Source organism: Podarcis pityusensis (assembly GCF_964106645.2).
Source record: "Podarcis pityusensis genome assembly, chromosome: 13".
In the NCBI taxonomy this organism is placed as follows: Eukaryota; Metazoa; Chordata; class Lepidosauria; order Squamata; family Lacertidae; genus Podarcis; species Podarcis pityusensis.
Genome location: NC_138038.1, coordinates 40,556,106 through 40,575,339, shown reverse-complemented (window position 1 = coordinate 40,575,339; position 19,234 = coordinate 40,556,106). Strand labels below are relative to the sequence as shown.

The 19,234-nt window shown below is 47.1% G+C and overlaps 1 protein-coding gene across 8 annotated transcripts in view; it reads left to right on the top strand.

The window, feature by feature from the left end:
• Window positions 1-468: 468 nt before the first annotated feature.
• The window catches only part of SETD1A (SET domain containing 1A, histone lysine methyltransferase), a 31,707-nt gene continuing 12,941 nt past the window's right edge, over window positions 469-19,234 (top strand). The window contains exons 1-14 of one of the 8 annotated variants that reach the window (XM_080978882.1): window positions 469-780; window positions 2,473-2,591; window positions 4,484-4,636; window positions 9,418-9,513; window positions 10,424-10,694; window positions 10,794-10,900; window positions 11,295-11,518; window positions 11,671-12,739; window positions 13,505-14,407; window positions 15,111-15,287; window positions 15,472-15,559; window positions 15,684-15,817; window positions 17,742-17,811; window positions 18,590-18,865. In XM_080978882.1, coding sequence (XP_080835008.1) covers window positions 4,499-4,636; window positions 9,418-9,513; window positions 10,424-10,694; window positions 10,794-10,900; window positions 11,295-11,518; window positions 11,671-12,739; window positions 13,505-14,407; window positions 15,111-15,287; window positions 15,472-15,559; window positions 15,684-15,817; window positions 17,742-17,811; window positions 18,590-18,865 — 3,553 coding nt within the window. In that variant the 5' untranslated portion in view covers window positions 469-780; window positions 2,473-2,591; window positions 4,484-4,498. Of the gene's footprint in view, window positions 791-818; window positions 843-1,146; window positions 1,797-2,472; window positions 2,592-4,483; window positions 4,637-9,417; window positions 9,514-10,423; window positions 10,695-10,793; window positions 10,901-11,294; window positions 11,519-11,670; window positions 12,740-13,504; window positions 14,408-15,110; window positions 15,288-15,471; window positions 15,560-15,683; window positions 15,818-17,726; window positions 17,812-18,589; window positions 18,866-19,234 lie in introns of those variants that run through there. The other 7 variants (XM_080978881.1, XM_080978880.1, XM_080978879.1 and 4 more) reach the window with 7 other exon arrangements.

Below are 19,234 nucleotides of genomic sequence, written 5' to 3'. Positions count from 1 at the left end.
CTGTACTAAGCACCCACCATATAAGCATAATTCGTTTTATTTGGTTGGTCCAGCAGCGAATGTGCGAGGAAAGAATCGCGGGCTAGATCTTCGCCCTCCCCATCTTTTAAGTCTAGTTGTCATTTCGAATTGAACGATTCGCCACCATCCTACGTTCGCAGAAAACACACACACAAAATAAAAACAAAACCCGGAGAAGGGTTTAAAAAACCAAAAACCAACCAACCTAATGTTCTGCGGAGCAACACGGAAGCACTGGAAAACGAAGTGAAATGCGTGACTGTGTGAACAGTTGATTGCCTTTCCCTCCCCCTCTCACAGCCCAGTGTCGAAAGCGCAGATCAGAAAAAACAACAACACGACGACGACGAAGCCGGAGAGCCGGCAAAACCGTCTCCATAGAGAGGAGGGAGGGGGTGGGGGTGGGGAGAGGAGCAGCGGTTCTCGCGAGAGCCTCGCCCGAGAGTCTCGCCCGAGCGCTCTGGCCCCGCCCCCTGGTCCCTGTCGGCAGCGGCAGAGGGTTGTCACCCTTTTCCCCTTCCCTCTTTTCTTTCCCCCCCTTGTCCTCCCTTCACAGGTCGCGAGGCGAGAATAGCGGCGGAGCAGCACGAGACGCCGAGAGAGAGCGCGAGGGAGAAGAAGAGAGAGCTCGCTCGCTCGCGCGGGGGGAGAGGGAGGCAGCGCGCGAACGAGCGCGAGAGGCCGGACGAAGGGAGGAGGAGGGGGGGGGCCGCCGTCGCCGCGCGTGCGCCCCCTGAGAGAAAGGAGGAGGAGGAGCGGGTAGGAGCAGGTGACGCGAGCGAGCGGGAGGCGGAGAGGGGAGCGCGCGAGCCCCTCCGCTGGTGAGGGGCGGCGGGGGGAGGGGGGGAAGGAGAACGCGCGCGAGTGACGGGTGCGTTGTGGGGGGGGCGGGGGAGGAGAAGGCCTCGCGCGGGAGGGGGAGGGAGCAGGAGGGCGCCTTGGGTGGGCGGGGCCGGGGCACCTGAAGGGAGGGCAGGAGCCCCCAAAAGGGCAGATGGGGTTGTAATTGAAGAGAGGGGTTTGGGGAGGGGGCAGTTTGTGTGGGGAGGCACGAGGCACTATGGGTGTTTTGGGGGGGGGGAGAGGCCTTTTTGAGAAGGGGGTCCTGGGAGGAGGGCCTCTCCTCCTCTCCCTCCTCCAGCTGACCAGGCTGGGCGCCCAGGGGGTATTGGCAGGGGGTGGGGGTGCCTGACTGAGGGCCTGAAGTTTTCTCCTCCGCCCCCGCTGGAGGCATGCATTTAGGAAGCGAAACGAGCCTCCACAAAACAACGGGAGGAGGCGTGGTGTGGAAAGAAGGGCCCTTTGGGTGGCATCCGATGCTACAGAATAGAAGAGGAATAGAAAATTCCTATAGGGAAAGGAGCATTTTGAGGGGCAGGAGAACATCTGACGAGGGATGGTTTTTTTGGGGGGGTGAGAGAATCAAATTGTTTTGAGGGGTTCCGTTAGCAGCAAGGCAGAGTGAAACGGTCCATGGAGGGTGAGGTTGAAAGGGAAGGATGATCTGACAGGGTTTGAAGAGGGGAAGGGGGAGAAGGGAGATCTCCACCGATTGGCTGGATGGTAGAAATGGGCGATGTTGCAGAGATGTCTGTGAGGAATAGATTTTCCATATCTGCATGACTCTGTGAAAGATGAAGATGGGCAGAGAGAATGGGAGAACTGATGGATGTAGAGAGAGAGAGAGAGCACTCCCATTGACAAATGGGAACAATTAACTCAGGATGGCTTGGAGAGAAGTTGAAAAAGGTCGAGATAAATTGTAAAGCTTAGAGGTAAGGCCTTTAGAGGATAGAGGAGGAATACGAAAGTTAGGAATATTGAAATGAGCGCTTACTCAAAATGGGGGGACAACAGGTAAACCTTGCAATGTTTTAACTGCAAAGGAAATTAGAGGTGAAGACTGTGAGGCACAGAGAACATCTCAGAATGACAAAAACTTAGGGAAAATAATTCTTAGGGCAAGCCTTTTTATGAGGAAATCTGTTGATGGGGAGGAGCCAGATATGCAGAGGAAGATGATTATTGATATAGTTGAAGAATAGGGGGGGAAACTTTGAGGGTAGACCCCAGCAGAACAGGAGGGCTGTGGATTTCGTAATCCCACTTTGAGAATTTAATTTACAATATGCAATCTTCCTATAGCTGGAGGCATCTGAATTCAGATTGCTTCATCTTGCTTTATTTTAGTTTTCGGGTAATGCAAAGTTGCATAATTTTGGTTAATTTTTAATTTGTGAACATAAGTAACTTTTCCTCTTAAGTAAGGAGGAATACATGTCACCAGGGGATAGAATTGGGAGTCCTGATTCCCAGCATTCCCTATTCTAACATGCCATCTGTCTTCCAAGGAAGTCTTTTTATTCTACTGCCTGAGAATGTTTCATTATGCAAATTCGTATCCATCATTTGCTTGTTTTTTTAAATTCACTTTTTGTACTTTCTTCCTAGTTTCCCAAGTGTTTTGTTTCACATTATGGACTGAACCAACTCCAACCAGGCTTTATTGCGAAGGAAGAAAAAACACACAGCTGTAATAGCTTGACCACAGACGAGATAATCCACAACAGGTACAATTTTATTCCTGCCTTTTACTTTCATGCATTCCCTTTGTGCTGAACTTATTTGGAGATCTATATTTCTGTTCTTATGCAATGAGCACGTTGCAAGGTTAAAATTGCTGGGCTTCTCAAATTTGCATTATACTTAGAGAGGGCATGTGGTTCTGGTAATTATATTCTTCATATTCGATAGGAGGTTGAATATGAATAAGGGCAGGATAATGTATTAAATTAACATTTTTCAAATATGTAAAAGGGGCAAAAATAAATTTGAGATCAGACCAAGAGATTTATCAAGGTGATGCTTTTCAGGCATCAACCTCAGTTATTTCAGTTATGGCGCATTCAGGGGGTATATTATTAAAGGAGGCATATGTGTGAAAATAATTTGCACAGGGTAATTATTATAATTTTGTCCCCTTGCTCCTATTTTAGCAAAGCTGTTTGCCACCAGTGTGGCAATTCTAAACTAGGACTGGGTTTGCTCTGTGCTTAAAAAAAATTTATGCTCCAAGAAAAGCTAAACTCTGGTCCCTCTATAAATTATTTGTCAGATTATTGTAATTAGTGGCCATTACACCGCTACAAATTTGGTCCAGTTGCACAAGTTACATCATTTCTCTTATTTTGCACAATTTATTCTACTCTTCATATTTTAGGCATGGGAGGAGCAAGGCTAAAAATGTCTCATTTTAGTAATTCAAAATCTTATTCAGACAACTCACTAAGATTGGAGCAGGGACTGCCTGCATGCTATCAAGCATTTCTTCATACTTGTATATTTTTGCTATTTCTTTAGAAGAATTTATAAACTACTTAATCAAAGAATCCCTAAGCAGTGTAATGAAATAATTTAAAACTGTTATCTGTATCAAGTTGAAAATTTAAAAACAAAATTTAAAAGCAAAATGTTAAAACAGGTTAAAAAAATGTTAACATGTCCAAGTAAAATTGCTAACACACAAATATTTTTAGCAGGTATCTAAAACAGCTCAACAAGGATGCTTTATAATCACAAGGAACAGAAGCTTGCTTTTTAAAAAAATCTGCACTATATACCACAGCTTTTGTTCCATGTGATCTTGCAGAACTGTAGCAGGTTCACAGTCCCTGCAATAAAGCTCTGCAAATCAAATCCAGGAAGCCCAATTCTGAGTATGTATGTAATTCATCTCACTTTAAAAGTGGCCAATTTAATAAAAGTTTTATAAACAACAACAACAACAACAATTTATTATTTATACCCCGCCCATCTGGCTGGGTTTCCCCAGCCACTCTGGGTGGCTTCCAACCAAATATTAAAAACAGTACAGCATCAAACATTAAAAACTTCCCTAAACAGGGCTGCCTTCAGTTGTCTTTTAAAAGTAAAATAGTTGCGTTCCACAGGGCAGGCACCACTACCAAGAAGGCCCTCTGCCTGGTTCCCTGTAACCTCACTTCTTGCAGCGAGGGAACTGCAAGAAGGCCCTTGGCGCTGGACCTCAGTGTCTGGGCTGGACGATGGGGGTGGAGATGCTGCTTCAGGTATACATGACTGAGGCCATTTAGGGCTTTAAAGGTCAGCACCAACACTTTGAATTGTGCTCGGAAGTGTTGTACGGAAGCGTAAAATGGACAGCCAAATACCTTTGTGCAAGTCACTGAGCTTGTGCAATACAGTAATAGCCCTGGCGATAGTAAATGGATTATGGAGAAGAGGTACAGTTGTTCAGGCAGTTTAATATTAAACCCTCTTCTAGTTCTGGGATATACAGGCGCATCTGCTGGTGGTGACTATTCTGGGTTCAAAGGTGTCTACTTCAGAAATGGCCAGGAGTGGGCTCCTTTGTTATTGTTAACTCTTTCTCATATTAGTAATCATATTATTTAATGCACTGGTTCCATTTCTACTGCTCTAGGGTAAATGAGTCAGAATGGATCAGGAAGGTGGGGGTGACTTCCAGAAAACCCCTAACTTCCAGTGGAGAAACTACAAGCTCATCGTTGACCCAGTTCTCAAGCGGGCCCCGCACAAGGTCTACCGCTATGATGGAGTACATTTCAGCACTAATGTAAGTGGACAGATTCTTATTTGGATGGAGTTGGGGAGGATTTGTTTGAGCTGTGCTGAGAAAGTGAGGGTGGTTCTACCTTTCCTGCTGTGTAATATCCATTGGTCGTTCCAAGTACCCATTTTTTTCATTTGTGTTCTCAAGTTTTAAAACTCTCTGCTTCTCCTGCTCTGTCAGTGTACTGTGTTCGGGGTGGGTGCATTATTAATTTTTTGGTGTTCTGTTGATTCTGGGTGGACAGCAGAATCCAAGGCACTGTTGCTCAGATTGTGTGATGGGTCAGTTCTATGCCACACAGTCCCTAGATTACTTGTTTTGTGCACCTCCTCCTCCTGGTTGTCACAGGGTCCCTAACCCCAGCTTCCGTACAAATTTCTGTGTCCTTGTGCATTGGGGCTCTAGAGACTGGATATTTGAATGCAGCGATCTGAATGCTTTGCAGATCTCTGAGCAGGGCTGATGCCTAAAATTTTGATGTTGGCTTCTGAAGAATTGAAGCTGCCTTTTAGGAGTTCTAAATAAGTTCATTTCCATTTTTGGCATTGGTTGTTTTTTAACATGGAACATACAGAGTGCTGTCAGGAAACATGGCAGGTGGGTTTTGTGTGCTGATGGCTACTGAGAGAACAGTGGTGTGAGAAGTGAACAGGGAAAGGAAATATGCCTGTGGCTCATGGGGCACCTACTGAGGGATTTTTGAAGGTGTAGCAGCCTCCCCAAAGGGTGGGAATGAGGAGGGGTGCTTTGACTGTAGAGGAGGCCAGGTGTACCTGGGTTTATGAACTCCTTTGGCTCTTGTTTCATCTCACAGCAAGTCAGTCACCACTTTTTCAGTGCCACTGGAATAATTGGGACTTGAGCAATTAAGACCCATTGAAACAAATAGGAACTTAAGTGGCTTAACTTTCCTTGGGTTGCACCTATAGATTCTCTGGCTTTAAAATGATTATAACAGTGCAAATAAAAATGTTTAGGTTGGTTTATGGCTATTTTATGAATGAGTTTCCTTATTAGCAGTAGCAATAGAAAATGAAAAAGGCATTTGATTTAGATCTCTGTCAGACATTGCTGGCATAGTGTTAAAGAAGAGAAAGCTTTTGGTGGTCTCCAGGTCAAATTCTTTGTATCCTATAGTGTTATTGCAAATTATGAATTTCAGTACAGACAACAGACACCTGCCCCAGTTCAAGCAAGACACAATTGGGCTTATGTCTGTTGGCTAACATTTGATTTGACTTCTGCTGTTTTTAATATTAATAAAATGTTTCATTTTAAAATTGGTTTCTAAAGTCCTTAGTAGTTCTTATTTTAGAGTTGTCATTAAACTCTCCAACAATATTTGGTTCCATTTTAATTTCCTCTTAGAAATGAGGATGGGCTTTGTCTCTTGGGTTGCCTCCCATACTTGAAAAAATTATTTCTTAATCGTTAACCCACCTCTGAGGCTACCTTTGGTTGTTTGGTCCATTACTTGTTGGTTATAGAATAATTTCTACTGCTTAACTTTCATTGTTTTCCTGTGGAAAGCTGTTTGTTTGCTATGCATTGGGGTGCCTCTTAAGCTATTGCAACCAAATTTTGCGCAGTGGTTTCTGACATCAAGGAATAGGTTTTTATCTATGTTTGCATGCCATTGGATGCCATTTTGAATCAAGATGGCAAACTGAACCTTTCAGAGCTGCCATATTCTGCCTTGGTCAGACCATACCTGGAGTCCTGGGTCCGGTTCTGGGCACCACAGTTTAAGAAGGATATTCACAAACTGGAACATGTGCAGAAGAGGGCAACCAAGATGATTAAGGGTCTGGAGGAACAGTTAAGGGAGTGGGGAATGTTTAGCCAGGAAAAGAGACTGAGAAGGGATATGATAGCCATCTTAAAATATCTAAAGCAGAGCTTTCCAAACTGTGTGTTAATGCGTCATGCAAATGTACCCTGCGCTCCTGCCTGGACTGGAAAGGGGTTAGTTTAACCTCTGGTTTGCTAGTAAACTGAATTACCATGTCACGAAATGATGCATGTCTAAAACGTGTGTCACCAATGTGAAAAGTTGGGAAAGCTCTGCTTTAAAGGACTGTCACATGGAGGATGGAGCAAGCTTGTTTTCTCCTACTCCGGAGGCTAGGACTCGAACCAATGGATTCAAGACAGCAGATTCTGAATAAACATCAGCTGGAACTTTCTAACAGTAAGAGCTGTTCAACAGTGGAACAGACTCCCACAAGAGGTGGTGAACGATCTCCTTCCTTGGAGGTTTTTAAGCAGAGGTTGCCTACTGCAGAGGTTGGATGGTCATTTATCATGTATGATCTAGTTAAGATATTCCTTCATTGCAGGGATTGGACTAGATGACCTTCAGGACCCTTTCAACTCTAGGATTCTGTAACTTTGGCCACTGATTTCACAACTACACTGATTTTTTTAATTTTACGAAATTCCCAAGCAACACCTGGCATGAGGCTTCCAGCTTTAAATGTTTGGTGCTAAAATAGTAAGCCTGCGGTCATAAATACACTTGCAGTGATTCCCATCTAGCTCTGTGGAACTCAGGCTTTGACAACTGGGCTGTAGGATGTGTGCCTATTGTTGTTTACATGTACCTCAAGCTCTAATAAAATATTGTTATTCTAGTCCTTCCGTTAATATAGGAGACAAATGTGAAAACAGACGCCTGATTCATGCAGCCCCCTCTCCTCCTTAACCTTTCTTAGGCTCCTGATGTCAGTCACAGCTCTGGCATCATGTCTCACCAATGTAATGAGCACAAAATCCAAAAGATTCTACACGCTGAGAGCGTAGCTCCTTCTTGAAATATTCTGATCATTGCAGCCAAAGGAGTAGCTGTGTCTTCCTCTGTTTACAGTCCCTTTTCTTCCTGCATAGCATGGCAACATTTGATGTGCTTAGTTTCACTTTTCTTCTAGCCTGAGAGTCTGCTTCCCTTGTAGCTGTTGCTTTGTTTGAAAATTCCCCTAAGCAACAGAAGAAGCAGCTGTGACAAAGACACAGTTCAAAGCTATAGAGAGCCTGGGGGCAGGTGGACAGGGGAGAGAAAAGGTGCTGTGTTTGAATCTATGATGAATTGATGATTTGGGTCATGTTTGTTCAAATAAGCATCAATGACACTGGGAGTCAGCCTTAAAATTCCATAAAAGAATAACAGTTTGTAGCACTCGGACCCATAATTGCCCAGAATCCCCTCCCCCTTCTGCTCTAATAAGGTTTATTGGAAATATGCTTAATGTAACTTGGTGAAATTTACTTCCAAATAAGTCACTTTGGGTTGGGGTGGAAGTGAAGCTGAGTATGATGGCCATAGGCACACCTGGACTTACCTCTATTTCTACTACTAATTGTGCATACAGTACTGTTAATTTGCAGAATTCCGCCCCCCCCCCATGTTTGTCTTTATCAGGAGGATAAAGTGAGGGAAGATCACTATTCTCATTGATAGATGAGAGGAACTTGTTCAAGTCTATAAAATGAATCCATACAGAGGTGGGACTTCGGTTCACCTCAAAATTCTAAATCTGCTCTACACAGTTTTTTTATAGCATTCCTCAAGAGCAGCCACTAGTGTATCTCACTCACTTGAGCCCAGATATAGACATGTTTATTGCTTATATTCTGGGAGCAGCTTAGAAGGAAATTTGGCTGATCACACCAGAGCCACAAGTCCACATGTAGAGCCTAAATGAGAAGAATTATCATCTTTTTTCCCCATTGCAAATGGCAAATCACCATGAAACGCTATGGAGCAGTCCTTAATAACTGGAAACATACACAAAGTCCTAATGTACATTATTGCCTTCTAAAATACTTTTTCCTAAATCTTCCCATGCTTTACTTGTTTTGTATTAACGTCTTCTTTTCACCTGGATTCAGCCTTTTAATGAACATTACAGCTAAAGTATTCATTTTCGTTTCGTATCATATCTGGGGCTCTTACTTTTTTCTGGTTAATCCAGATTAATTGCTGCTTGAATGCTTGGAGAACTTTACTGGGGTATGATTCTCCAGTGTTCAAGCAGTGCTGCAGAGAATCATAGTGTGTGATCTGCATCCTGTCCCAGTTGTCTTGCTGCCTTTCCCCTGAGAACCCAGAAACCTTCAACATAGGCCAAGGCTGGAGAACATGTGGCCCTCCAGATGTTGTCAGACACCAGCTGCTGACCACCTGAGCCAGCATAGTCAGTGACGCTGGGTGGAGTTCCATTCCAGCAGCACCTGAAGGGCCACAAGTTCCCCATCCCTCATCCTAGTCTCCAATTGTATTTCATTTTTGTCAAGTATTGGGGCAGAACCAGTGTTCGAAACTCCCATTGTTCTTGGTGCATTTTGTGACATGGAATTTCATTAGCACGAGCAGTTTCTGAGCTTAGTACTGCGCCTAAGATTTCAGATTAAAACTGTAGAGTGGAAGGAAAGGAGGACCTTTTTCTGCCTCCGCACTTCCAGCTACTCTCTAAAGACTGGAGAAGAGACCCTCTTAATAGTATTAAGGGGTGGGCAGGGGAAGGACTACACCATGTGAAAATTGAAAAAAAGATTTTAGCTGCAGTTCATTCATTTTAAGCTTTGTATTCTTGTTATAAAAAAGCATGCCTAGACATTCTCTTGTTGCGCCCATAACCTAGGTTTAAGGTGCCATTTAGCTCCTAGCTTTCATATCTCAGTTTCTAACACTGGGCAGAACCAAGAAGCACTTTTTTATTCCAAGGTGTTCTGTTTCCTGTAAAGGCTTTTTGCATTGTTAATGCCTAACAAAATCTCTTCTCAAGGATTCGGGCCACGCTCCTGTGGGTGATGTGCGGGATCCCAGACGCAGGATATGGTCCAAGAACAGAGACATTTCCCTCCCTGTCCCAAAGTTTAAGGTAAGCTACACCCCACCTGATCATGTATCCTTCTCCAAGTCTTCCAAATCCTCAGCACAGCATTGCTGCCACATCTTCCTTACCTGGAAGCCTGGTAAATGTTCAGGAGTGGCCAAGTGTATAGCTTTAACCCTAAATAGTTAACCTGGGATTTGCTTACATTTCTGGCCATCTTGAGGAAAAGATAGCTTGTGGGAAATCTGGTAATTGAGTGTGTGAAGTACAAATATATGTCCTGATCTGCCTTGACCTTGGGGCTAAAAGACAGCAATTGTGTCTTGGAGAGAAAAGTTATTGAATTCAATCTTAAGAGGAGAAATGTGATGGAAGGGAGGTTTGGGAGTGCAGGAGAAGAGGAATGGCAAAGAAAACTGCATGTCTTTTCATTCTTGTACTCATTGCTGAGTTCTTTGAATATGTTGTTGTGAAATGTCAGTGGATAATGAATCTGTACCTCCACAGGGAAAAGCTGGGTTCAAAAAACAGTTGAAAATTCTTCTAAGGGGAAAAAGCTCCAGAATTTGCCTTCGTAATAAACTGGGTAGATTAAGAATATCTAAAGTTCATTGACTATAACAAATTGTCTGGATTCATGCAGATATGGCGATTTTGTCTTGGGAAATTGCTATGGTGGTAGTGGTGGGCAGGGAAATGGTGTGTGTTTGAGGTTATCTTGTCTTGGGTGGAATTTGACAAGCATAAAATAGGAGGTTCAGGAATCTTGAATGCACTGATGAAGGGTCCACCCAGCAGTTCTGCAATCTCTGAACCTCTGTTGGCAGCCCATTTTAAAGCTTTTGCTGACTATCCAGAGCATTGGATGATATTTCTTAATTATTGGGGTGGGGGTATGCTCTTTGGCAATTGATTTAGCCCCCTCGCCCCATCTCCCCTTTTGTTTCTTCTGCAGCTGGATGAGTTCTATGTGGGTCAGATCCCTCTGAAGGAGGTGACCTTTGCCCGGCTCAATGACAACATCAAGGAGCCCTTCCTGGCGGACATGTGCAAAAAATATGGAGACATTGAGGAGATTGAGATCCTCTACAATCCGAAGAACCGCAAGCACCTGGGCCTGGCCAAGGTGCTCTTCACCAGCACAAGGGGAGCCAAGGAAACAGTCAAGAACCTGCACAACACTTCGGTCATGGGCAACATTATCCATGCTCAGCTCGACATCAAAGGTGCTTGTCCTCCTCCGGCCTCTCTCTCTCTCGGTTCAGTCTTGCCACCTCTGATTCAGAGTAGTTCCCCTTTCCAATAAACGGCTTTTCTCTCCACAGGTCAGCAGCGAATGAAGTATTACGAACTGATTGTGAATGGCTCCTATACACCCCAGACTGTCCCCACCGGAGGCAAAACACTCAATGAGAAGTTCCCAGCGGACTCGGTGAGTTTGCTAAAGTCTCACATTTGAATTGTCCAGGTTTAGGGCCACTTTTCCACAGGAAGCCTCACCGAAGGATTTTCTTCTGTGTCCAGGATATGATCCTCATTCCTGATAAAAAAAATAGCCATCCTTTGATTCTCTTCCCCGCCCATCACTATTCCTCTGTCTTCCCTCTCTGCACTGCCTGTCCGCAAGGTTTCTGCCACCTGCTGGTTGTCTATACCTATAGGAAAACAATGCTCAAGTCCTGCTCCTTTGCTAAATGATTGGCATTTTCCCTCGGATGGGGCTGCATCCAAGTCAGCTAGGAATTAGCTACATGACTGGTTCCCATATTTCAGTCTAGGTGGGACTGCATGGTGAATAATCTGCTCTCAATCCTTCCCTTTTGTAGTCAGAGTCCCGAAGGCGCCACTCAACAGACTCCTCGTACGCTAGTAACACAATGCCTTCAACGCCTGGCAATGGCACACCTTCCTCTCAGGACACTCCTTATTCCAGTGGTAGGCAGGATACACCTTCTTCGTATGGCCAGTACACGCCACAGTCGTCCCAGGGGACACCATTCACTCCCCGGGGAGGGACGCCATATTCTCAAGATTCTGCTTACTCCAGCAGGTGGGTGATTTATATGTATATCTGCCCTAAGCCCGGGGGGAGTGATCTCAGTGGCATTGCATCCTTGAGCCAGCCTGTTAGGGCTGGCTAAGTGGGAGAGAGCAAAGACTGGTCACTCACGGTACTGTCTCTTCTTAATTTTCCTCCTCAAGGCAAGGGACTCCAGGCTACACAAGCTATCAGCCAGAGTCAACATCGTACAAATCCCGCCGACATGAGAACAGCTTTCCAGACTCGTACTCACGTCGGCATTATTCTTCTTCGTCCTCTTCCTCCTCCTCCTCGACCTCTTCTTCCTCCTCCTCCCACTTCCGTAGCAATGACCATCACTACCCTCCCTACAATCAGCAGTTTGACGGCGGCAGCGGCGGCGGCAGTGCTGCCACAATCAGCAGCAGCAGCCGGTACCAACGCCTCTCATCCACCTCAGAAGGGCGCCCGTCTTCTTCCACCCCCTCCTCTTCCTCCTCCTCCTCTCATCGCTCCCACCAAAGAGAGGACTCTGGTTTCCATTCCCGGCACAGGGAGCGCTCCCAGAGGGATGAGGCGACTCCTTCCTCCACCGTCACCACCCCCACGGTCACCACCCCCTCCTCCTCCTCTTCGTCGTCTGTGGCCACCCCAGCCCCAGATAGTGCTCAATTCCAGAACAGCCACAGCTTCACTCAGCAGAGTGCAGAGCCCTTTCCAGCACCCAGCGTTCTCTACCCACCGTACACAGCCACTCCGGAGCCTTTCTCCCTTCCCGTGGAACCCCTTGCCGTGGACCAGGACTACCGGCTGCTCCCCACAGCCGAGACTTTTGCTGCCAACTCCTTGCCTCCTACCGAATTTCTTGCTCAGGAAACTAAAGAGAACACCAGCCCAGCAGTAGCAACCATTGCAGGGGCCGATGACCGGTCCCATTCCCCTGCTGTGCAGACCTCGCCAGCCCGGTCTGGCTCCCCTGCGCCTGAAACTACCAACGAGAGCGTCCCTTTCACTCAGCACAGCAGCTTGGACTCCCGCATCGAGATGCTGCTCAAGGAGCAAAGGTCCAAGTTCTCTTTCCTCAATTTGGACACGGAAGAGGAAGACGAGGAGAAGGGAGGGCTCAAAGGAGTGGAGCCGCACGGGCCCTGCACTCCACCGCCTCCCCTCCCTGTCAGTTTTGAAGATGTGGTGCCGGCGCTGGACATGGGATCAGGAGCAGAATCTCCCAAAGCCAATGGACAAGATAGAGTAAGTTCTGAGGATTTTGAATGTGGCAACTTTGGGGGGGGGGGGGGTTGGAGCTCAGTGAAGGACCGAGCCAGCTCATTGACCATAGAATATTGAGTGACTTGAGAGGGGTGGGATGCAGTGGAACATTCTGAAAGAAGGTATAGGTGGCAGGCTGGAACCTTGAACACAAACACAGTACTCCACACGGCACTCCACGTGTTTGGATGTGTGTCACATAAATTCAGCAGTCATGTTTGCTGTGCTTGCAGATCTTGGGTTTTGAACCATTAGAAATGTTTGTTGGGACAGTTAACAGGGCGTTGATGATGAACTGTAGGGAAGTGCTGATTGCAGAAATCCTTGCAGGTATCATCTCATCTCCTGAATACCAGCCTTCTTAACAAATGCTGCATCCAGCTTTCTAAGATTTTATGCACAGTCACGAGGGCTAGGAACTTACCTAGGTATCTTTGGTGTCTTACGAATTGGGAGAATGAGAGATAACTTGAGGCTAGGGTTTTTATATTTGACTTTGCCGGCATCATGTAATTTGAATTTGTTTCAAGATTATTATTATTATCATTATTATTATGTAGTGTGAATAATTTAATGATATTGTTGGGGTTAGACAGGTGAAAAGACAGGCCTGCAGGAATTGGTGATAGTGTTTTGGGAGGTGGTTTGCAGCAGTTGCTTTCAGGGAAATGGGTGATGCATACTGCAGAAGGCAGACAATTGGCTCACTGTGCTATCTCCCTCCCTTCCCTTCTCCTCCCAAATAAGGCATCTCAACAATCTTCAGGTGAAGACATGGAAATCTCTGAGGATGAAGCAGAGGTCGAACCCCCAACCCCTGTGGCAGGGGTGTCTGAACCCCATTTTTCTGTGATGCCGTCAGCCCTGGGCCACATGCAACTGGGCGTGTCCTCCTTTACCCCCCACCACCGACCAGAGCCGCCCCCCGCCTACCCGATACAGCCTCTCATGTCCGTCTCCCTCCCGCACCTGGCGGGCAAGACCCACTCGCTCTCCAACTACGGCCAGGTTGGCCCACGGCATGCTCACCGCCTCTCGGACTTCAGAGGGCGCGCTGGGGTGGTGGGTGGAGGCCGGGGTGCCCCCCACATCTACGACTTCGTCAACTCCATGGAGCTGATGAACCGGCTGGGCAACCAGTGGGGCGGGATGCCCATGTCCTTCCAGATGCAGACGCAGATGCTGAGCCGCCTGCAGCAGCTGCGTCAGAGCAAAGGCCAGTTTGAGGACCCTTTCCCCTACCACCGGGAGGCGGCCTCTTTCTGCGGCCGCCCCCTCTACGGCCACGGCTACCTGCTGGACCAGGCGAACCGCCACTTCCAGAGAGACCAGCTGTTCATGCAGCAGCCGTCAGCAGTGGGGGCCTCGGAGCAGCAGCAGCAGCCGCAGCATTCCTCGGAGCAGCCCCCTCTGCCACCCCCACAGCGCCTCCTTGATTTCCGAGCCTCCCCATGGGGATACCAGGAGGAAGTGGCTCCACCCCCACCTCTTCCCAAGGACCCCCATGCCTCTGTAGTGGACAGCGTCCTGGAGACACTCATGCAGGAGATGAAGAGCATCATGCAGCGTGACCTCAACCGCAAGATGGTGGAGAACGTGGCTTTCAACACCTTTGACAAGTGGTGGGAGCGCAAGGAGGAGAAGGCCAAGGTGATTGTGCGGGGGGGGGGGAGGCTGCCAAGAGCCCCAGTCTTGGAAAGGGGTGTAGGTTTGAGACACGGTTCCTAACTCTTAGGCATAGGGTGTTGAGGGGGGTCGTGGGGATTTGGGAGAGCTGTGGGGCCTGCTTTGCAGCGAGTGGTATGAAAGGCTTAAGGCTTTGCAGCGAGTGGTATGAAAGGCTTTTATTATTCTTACTGATACAGTGAAAGTGCAGAGTTCCCCAGAAAGTGGGCTGCAAACCTGCCACCGAAAAGCCACTCCAAGCCTTGCTTCTGCAACCTCAGGATAGCAGCGATGCTTGCAGGATGGCATGTGGGGAAGTAGAAGCTTAGCAGAGGCGTGAAGTGTGTTGAAGGCAGCAGGGTGGATTAGTAAAGAGATTTGGATGAGGATGTAGGAACAGGACAAATGGGTATGAAGAGACACAGGGAATATGGAGCAGATAAACCTAATGAGATATCTGCATTTAGGAAATGAATCTGTCTGCATACATGGATAGAAAGGGTGCTGTTTAATCAACTTTGACAGACACTGCAAAAATCATTCTTATCAAAAGTCTCTGTGTTCTGCTCTTTTTGAGCATGTGACTTACCAAGGGTTTGCTGCTCTGCCTACTCCTCATCCCATATCCCGAACCCTCTTCCTCAGCCTCTCATCACTGCTGCTAATGCCCAGCTCTCATTATCTGCAGCCTTTCCAGAGTACTGTCAAGCAGCCAGTCAAGGAAGAGGAGAAAGACAAGACAAAGCTGAAAGACCCTGCCCTGCTGTCCCTGGTTGACTGGGCCAAGAGTGGCGGCACTGGTGGCCTGGAAGGGTTTGGCTTTGGGACTGGCTTTCGAGGAGTTCTGGGACTCCCATCCTTCAAGGTGAGGGCCATGAATCCCCTTGGGTTGGCTGTGGCAGCAATCCAGCTTCAGGATCTCAAAACCTTGTTTTGTTCAGGAGGCTATAAGTGGGATGGGGGTCATAAGAGACAAAAATCTGGTTTGAGCACTTGCTTGAGTGATGGCTCTCTAAGCCCTTCTCATCTCAGGGATCCTCTTGTTCCAGGTGAAAAGGAAAGAGCCATCCGAAATCTCAGAGGACAGTGAAGTGAAGCAGCCACACCCATCTACTCTTGCTGAAGAGGATGAGGAAGGTCAGTTCCTTCAGCCCTGGATAGTTATGGGTGATGGTTGAACTTTTTTTCATAATTAAGGGAGTGTTTTCTATCCTTAAATTAACTCAATCTTACGTTCCCTCTCCCCTGTTCCACCTTGCAGATAAGGATTCCTCACAGGTACCCAAAAGCTCCAAGAGGGATGATGATCGGATCAAAGGGCCGGGGAAAAGGCGGAAACTTTTCTGCCTGGATAGCGAGGGAGAGGAAGCATCTGAGGATTCATCCTCTGAGAAGGTGAGAAGAAGGCGACCCTTATTTATTTATTTAGGTTTTAATTTATACACCGCTTGATTGTAAATGAAACCTCAAAGCAGTTTGCATTTTGGCTGTTCCTACCTCTATGAGAAACCGCTGGTACAGTCTTCTCAACCGTGGGTCTCCAGGTGTTGTCGGACTACAACTCCCATGATCCCTGGCCAGTGATCCTGCTAGCTAGGGATGATGGGAGTTGTAGTCCAGCAATGTCTGGGGATCCAAGGTTGAGAAAGGCTACTCTAACCAGTTTCAGTTTCCCCCAGTGATTGGCCAGGACACAGCATAAAGCAGTTGAATAGGTCTTTGTGGTAGAATTCTTAAATAGCTTGGATCCTAGAGCTCCCATTTCCCCCACTGTGCCTGACCAGGTGCCTTGTTGGACCCGGACCAGGACTGCACTCCTCCTTTCCTACAGTCTTAAATGGCCATCCCCTGTGAAGCCCTTCGGTGTGCCATCTCTCCACCGTGGCTGTCAATGAGCACAGAGCCTGATGAGCATTTTACTACGCGCTTAGCTATGCTGCTATGTCCTTGACATGGTTGGACCGCTTGATTGCCATTTGCTGTTGGGTTTCCAGGCCCTCCCTTTTCTTCTGACCAGAATGATGACCAGATGCTTGGAAGCTGTGGCTGGATGGTTTCGTGGGAGCCGATTGAAACTAAATCCTTCGAAGATAGAGGTCCTATGGCTGGGTCGGAATGGCATGGGGATGAGGGACCAACTCCCTTCTCTTGCGGGGGCCCAATTAGTGTCATTGCCTTCCGTTAAGAGTTTGAGTGTAATCCTTGACGCCTCCCTTTCCATGGAGGCGCAAGTTACAGCAACAGCCAAGGCGACATTTTTCCACCTTTGCCGCATCAAGCAGTTGGTCCCTTACCTTTCCCGCCCCGACCTGGCCACAGTGATCCATGCGACAGTCATCTCCAGGCTTGATTACTGTAATTCGCTCTACGCGGGGCTGCCCTTGAAGCTGTCCCAGAAACTCCAGCGGGTGCAGAATGCTGCAGCGAGACTCCTCACGGGGTCCCCGCCATGGGAGCATATTCACCCAGTGCTTTTCAAGCTGCACTGGCTCCCGGTGGAGTACAGGATCAGATTTAAGGTGCTGCTTTTGACCTTTAAAGCCCTTCACGGCCTAGGACCCTCGTACCTACGGGACCGCCTCTCCCGGTATGCCCCACGGAGAGCCTCAAGGTCCATAAATAGCAACACCCTTGTGGTCCTGGGCCCTAAGGAAGTTAGATTGGCTTCAACCAGAGCCAGGGCCTTTTCAACTCTGGCTCCGGTCTGGTGGAACGCTCTGCCTCACAAGACCAGGGCCCTGCAGGATCTGATTTCTTTCCGCAGGACCTGTAAGACAGAGTTGTTGCGCCTGGCCTTTGGCTTGGAGCCAATTTGATTCCCTCCCTCTCTTTCTTTTTTCTTTTCCTTCTCCTTCTACGATGAGGCTACATTTTAATATTTTAATGTTTCAATATTTTAATGTTGTATTTTTTAATTTTGTTTTTAAGTTGTAATCATTTAACTTGTTTTTATTATTGCTTGTAAGCCGCTCTGAGCCCAGCCTTGGCTGGGGAGGGCGGGGTAGAAATAAAAATTATTATTATTATTATTATTATTATTCTGCATCTTCTCCCCCATTCGACCTCTGCTCCCTTTTCTTCAAGCAGCCTAGGCAGCCCTGAAAGTGAAATCACTTTCCAGTTGCACTTGTAGCCTCAAGTCATTCCGCAGGACTTGAGTTCCTTTTTGAACTCATGCCCTCTTCAAGCCACTCTGACTCAGGAGTTCGAGCTGACATTTTGCCATGCGTACCCTTTCCTTCTGCTAAAGGACTTGTTAAAAGATTTCGCCCCCGAGAAACATTTTATGCTGCTGTCTTCACAGGAGGAGGAGGAGGAGGAGGAGCAGCAGCGGAGGGAGGAAGGTGAAGGTTCTAGGGAGCGCGGCACGAAGAAGGAGGAATCTGAAGGTATTGACAGTTGCCAGTTACCAGAAATGATGAATTGCCATCACTAACATTGTCCTTAACAACAGGCTGTTGACTTAGGTGGAGATGAAAGATAGCAGGGTCTTTTCTAATCCGTGTGCTGCTTTTGGTATGAATCATACCCCAACTGCGTGTGGTTTCCCTATCAATGCAAGTGGCATCTCCCTTTACTCTGTTCTTGAAGCGCTCAGGACACTTCTCTGCCAAAAAGCCAGCTGGTCATCAGCACTTGGCAGAGCTTCTGGGTTTTTTATATACTCAGTACTTAAATCCCTTCTTCTGCACAGCTAAATGCTGCAACCTGTGGGAAATATGCAAATCTGGCCATATTTTTATTTGCACCATTGAATTAAAAAAATGTTTTACATAATTCTGCTTTTGCTATTCATAGGGAGGGGCAAGGAATTTTGTGGATCATTGAAAACCCCATCCTCTGCAAGAAATGTTGTTCAACTGCCTCTCCAGCCTTTGACATATATTTGCAGCCATGGGGTGGTATTAAACTAAGTCCTACTCAGAGTAGACCTGTTGAACTAAATGGACCTGTTGCTCATATCTAGTAACTTCAATGGGACTACCTGTGAGGACTAGAAATTGTGTAGTTTTTTAAAAAAAATATTAAGTGGAAGCTGAAATAATTTCAGAAACTATACTTTGGACAAAGACCACACTCTGCTCTCTGCCTGTGCTATGCGTGGGAGTGTGAAATGCTCACAGACATGTTGCTGGTATTACCTGTCCCCTTTTATCCCTTGTGCAGATGAAGGTGAGAGCGACGGCTCCTCCAAGTATTCTCTCTATGATGAGTCCGATGAGGACAGCGACAGCACTTCTGATTCAGAGAGCAGCTCTTCGTCTTCCTCTTCCTTGTCCTCCTCTTCATCTGATGAGGAGGAAGCTGAGAGCATGGAGGAAATGGACGAATCTACCATGGACAGCTGCCCCACTGAGCCACTGAGAGACCTGGAAGAGAGAATGCGTCAGACCACAGACGCTGAGCTTGACAAGAAGAAAACAGAAGCAGGCCTGCTCCAAGGTGAGATGCTCTACCCAGAGTCCTCCCCAGCTCTGCCTAGGAGATGGGGAAAGTGTTGAGAGCAGCTGGACAAATTGCAGAGCGTTGGGAGGCCAAGTTGTGGATTGCCATGTTTGCACTCATTATCTTACCAAAGGGCTGGTGAGCCACATATACGTTGTCCCAACATTGTCCCACTTCCATGGCTTTCAGTTCCTCCTGTATCTTGATGCCACCCAGCTCTACTGCTCCACCCCAGAACTTCTGCCTCCATCCAGTCAAGCATCTCCTGTGAGAGATGTCTGCTTGGATGTTTCATTATCGTTTCAAGCTCAGTATGTCAAAGACTGGCTCACCTCATATTTTCCCCAATCCATTCTCTCATTATCT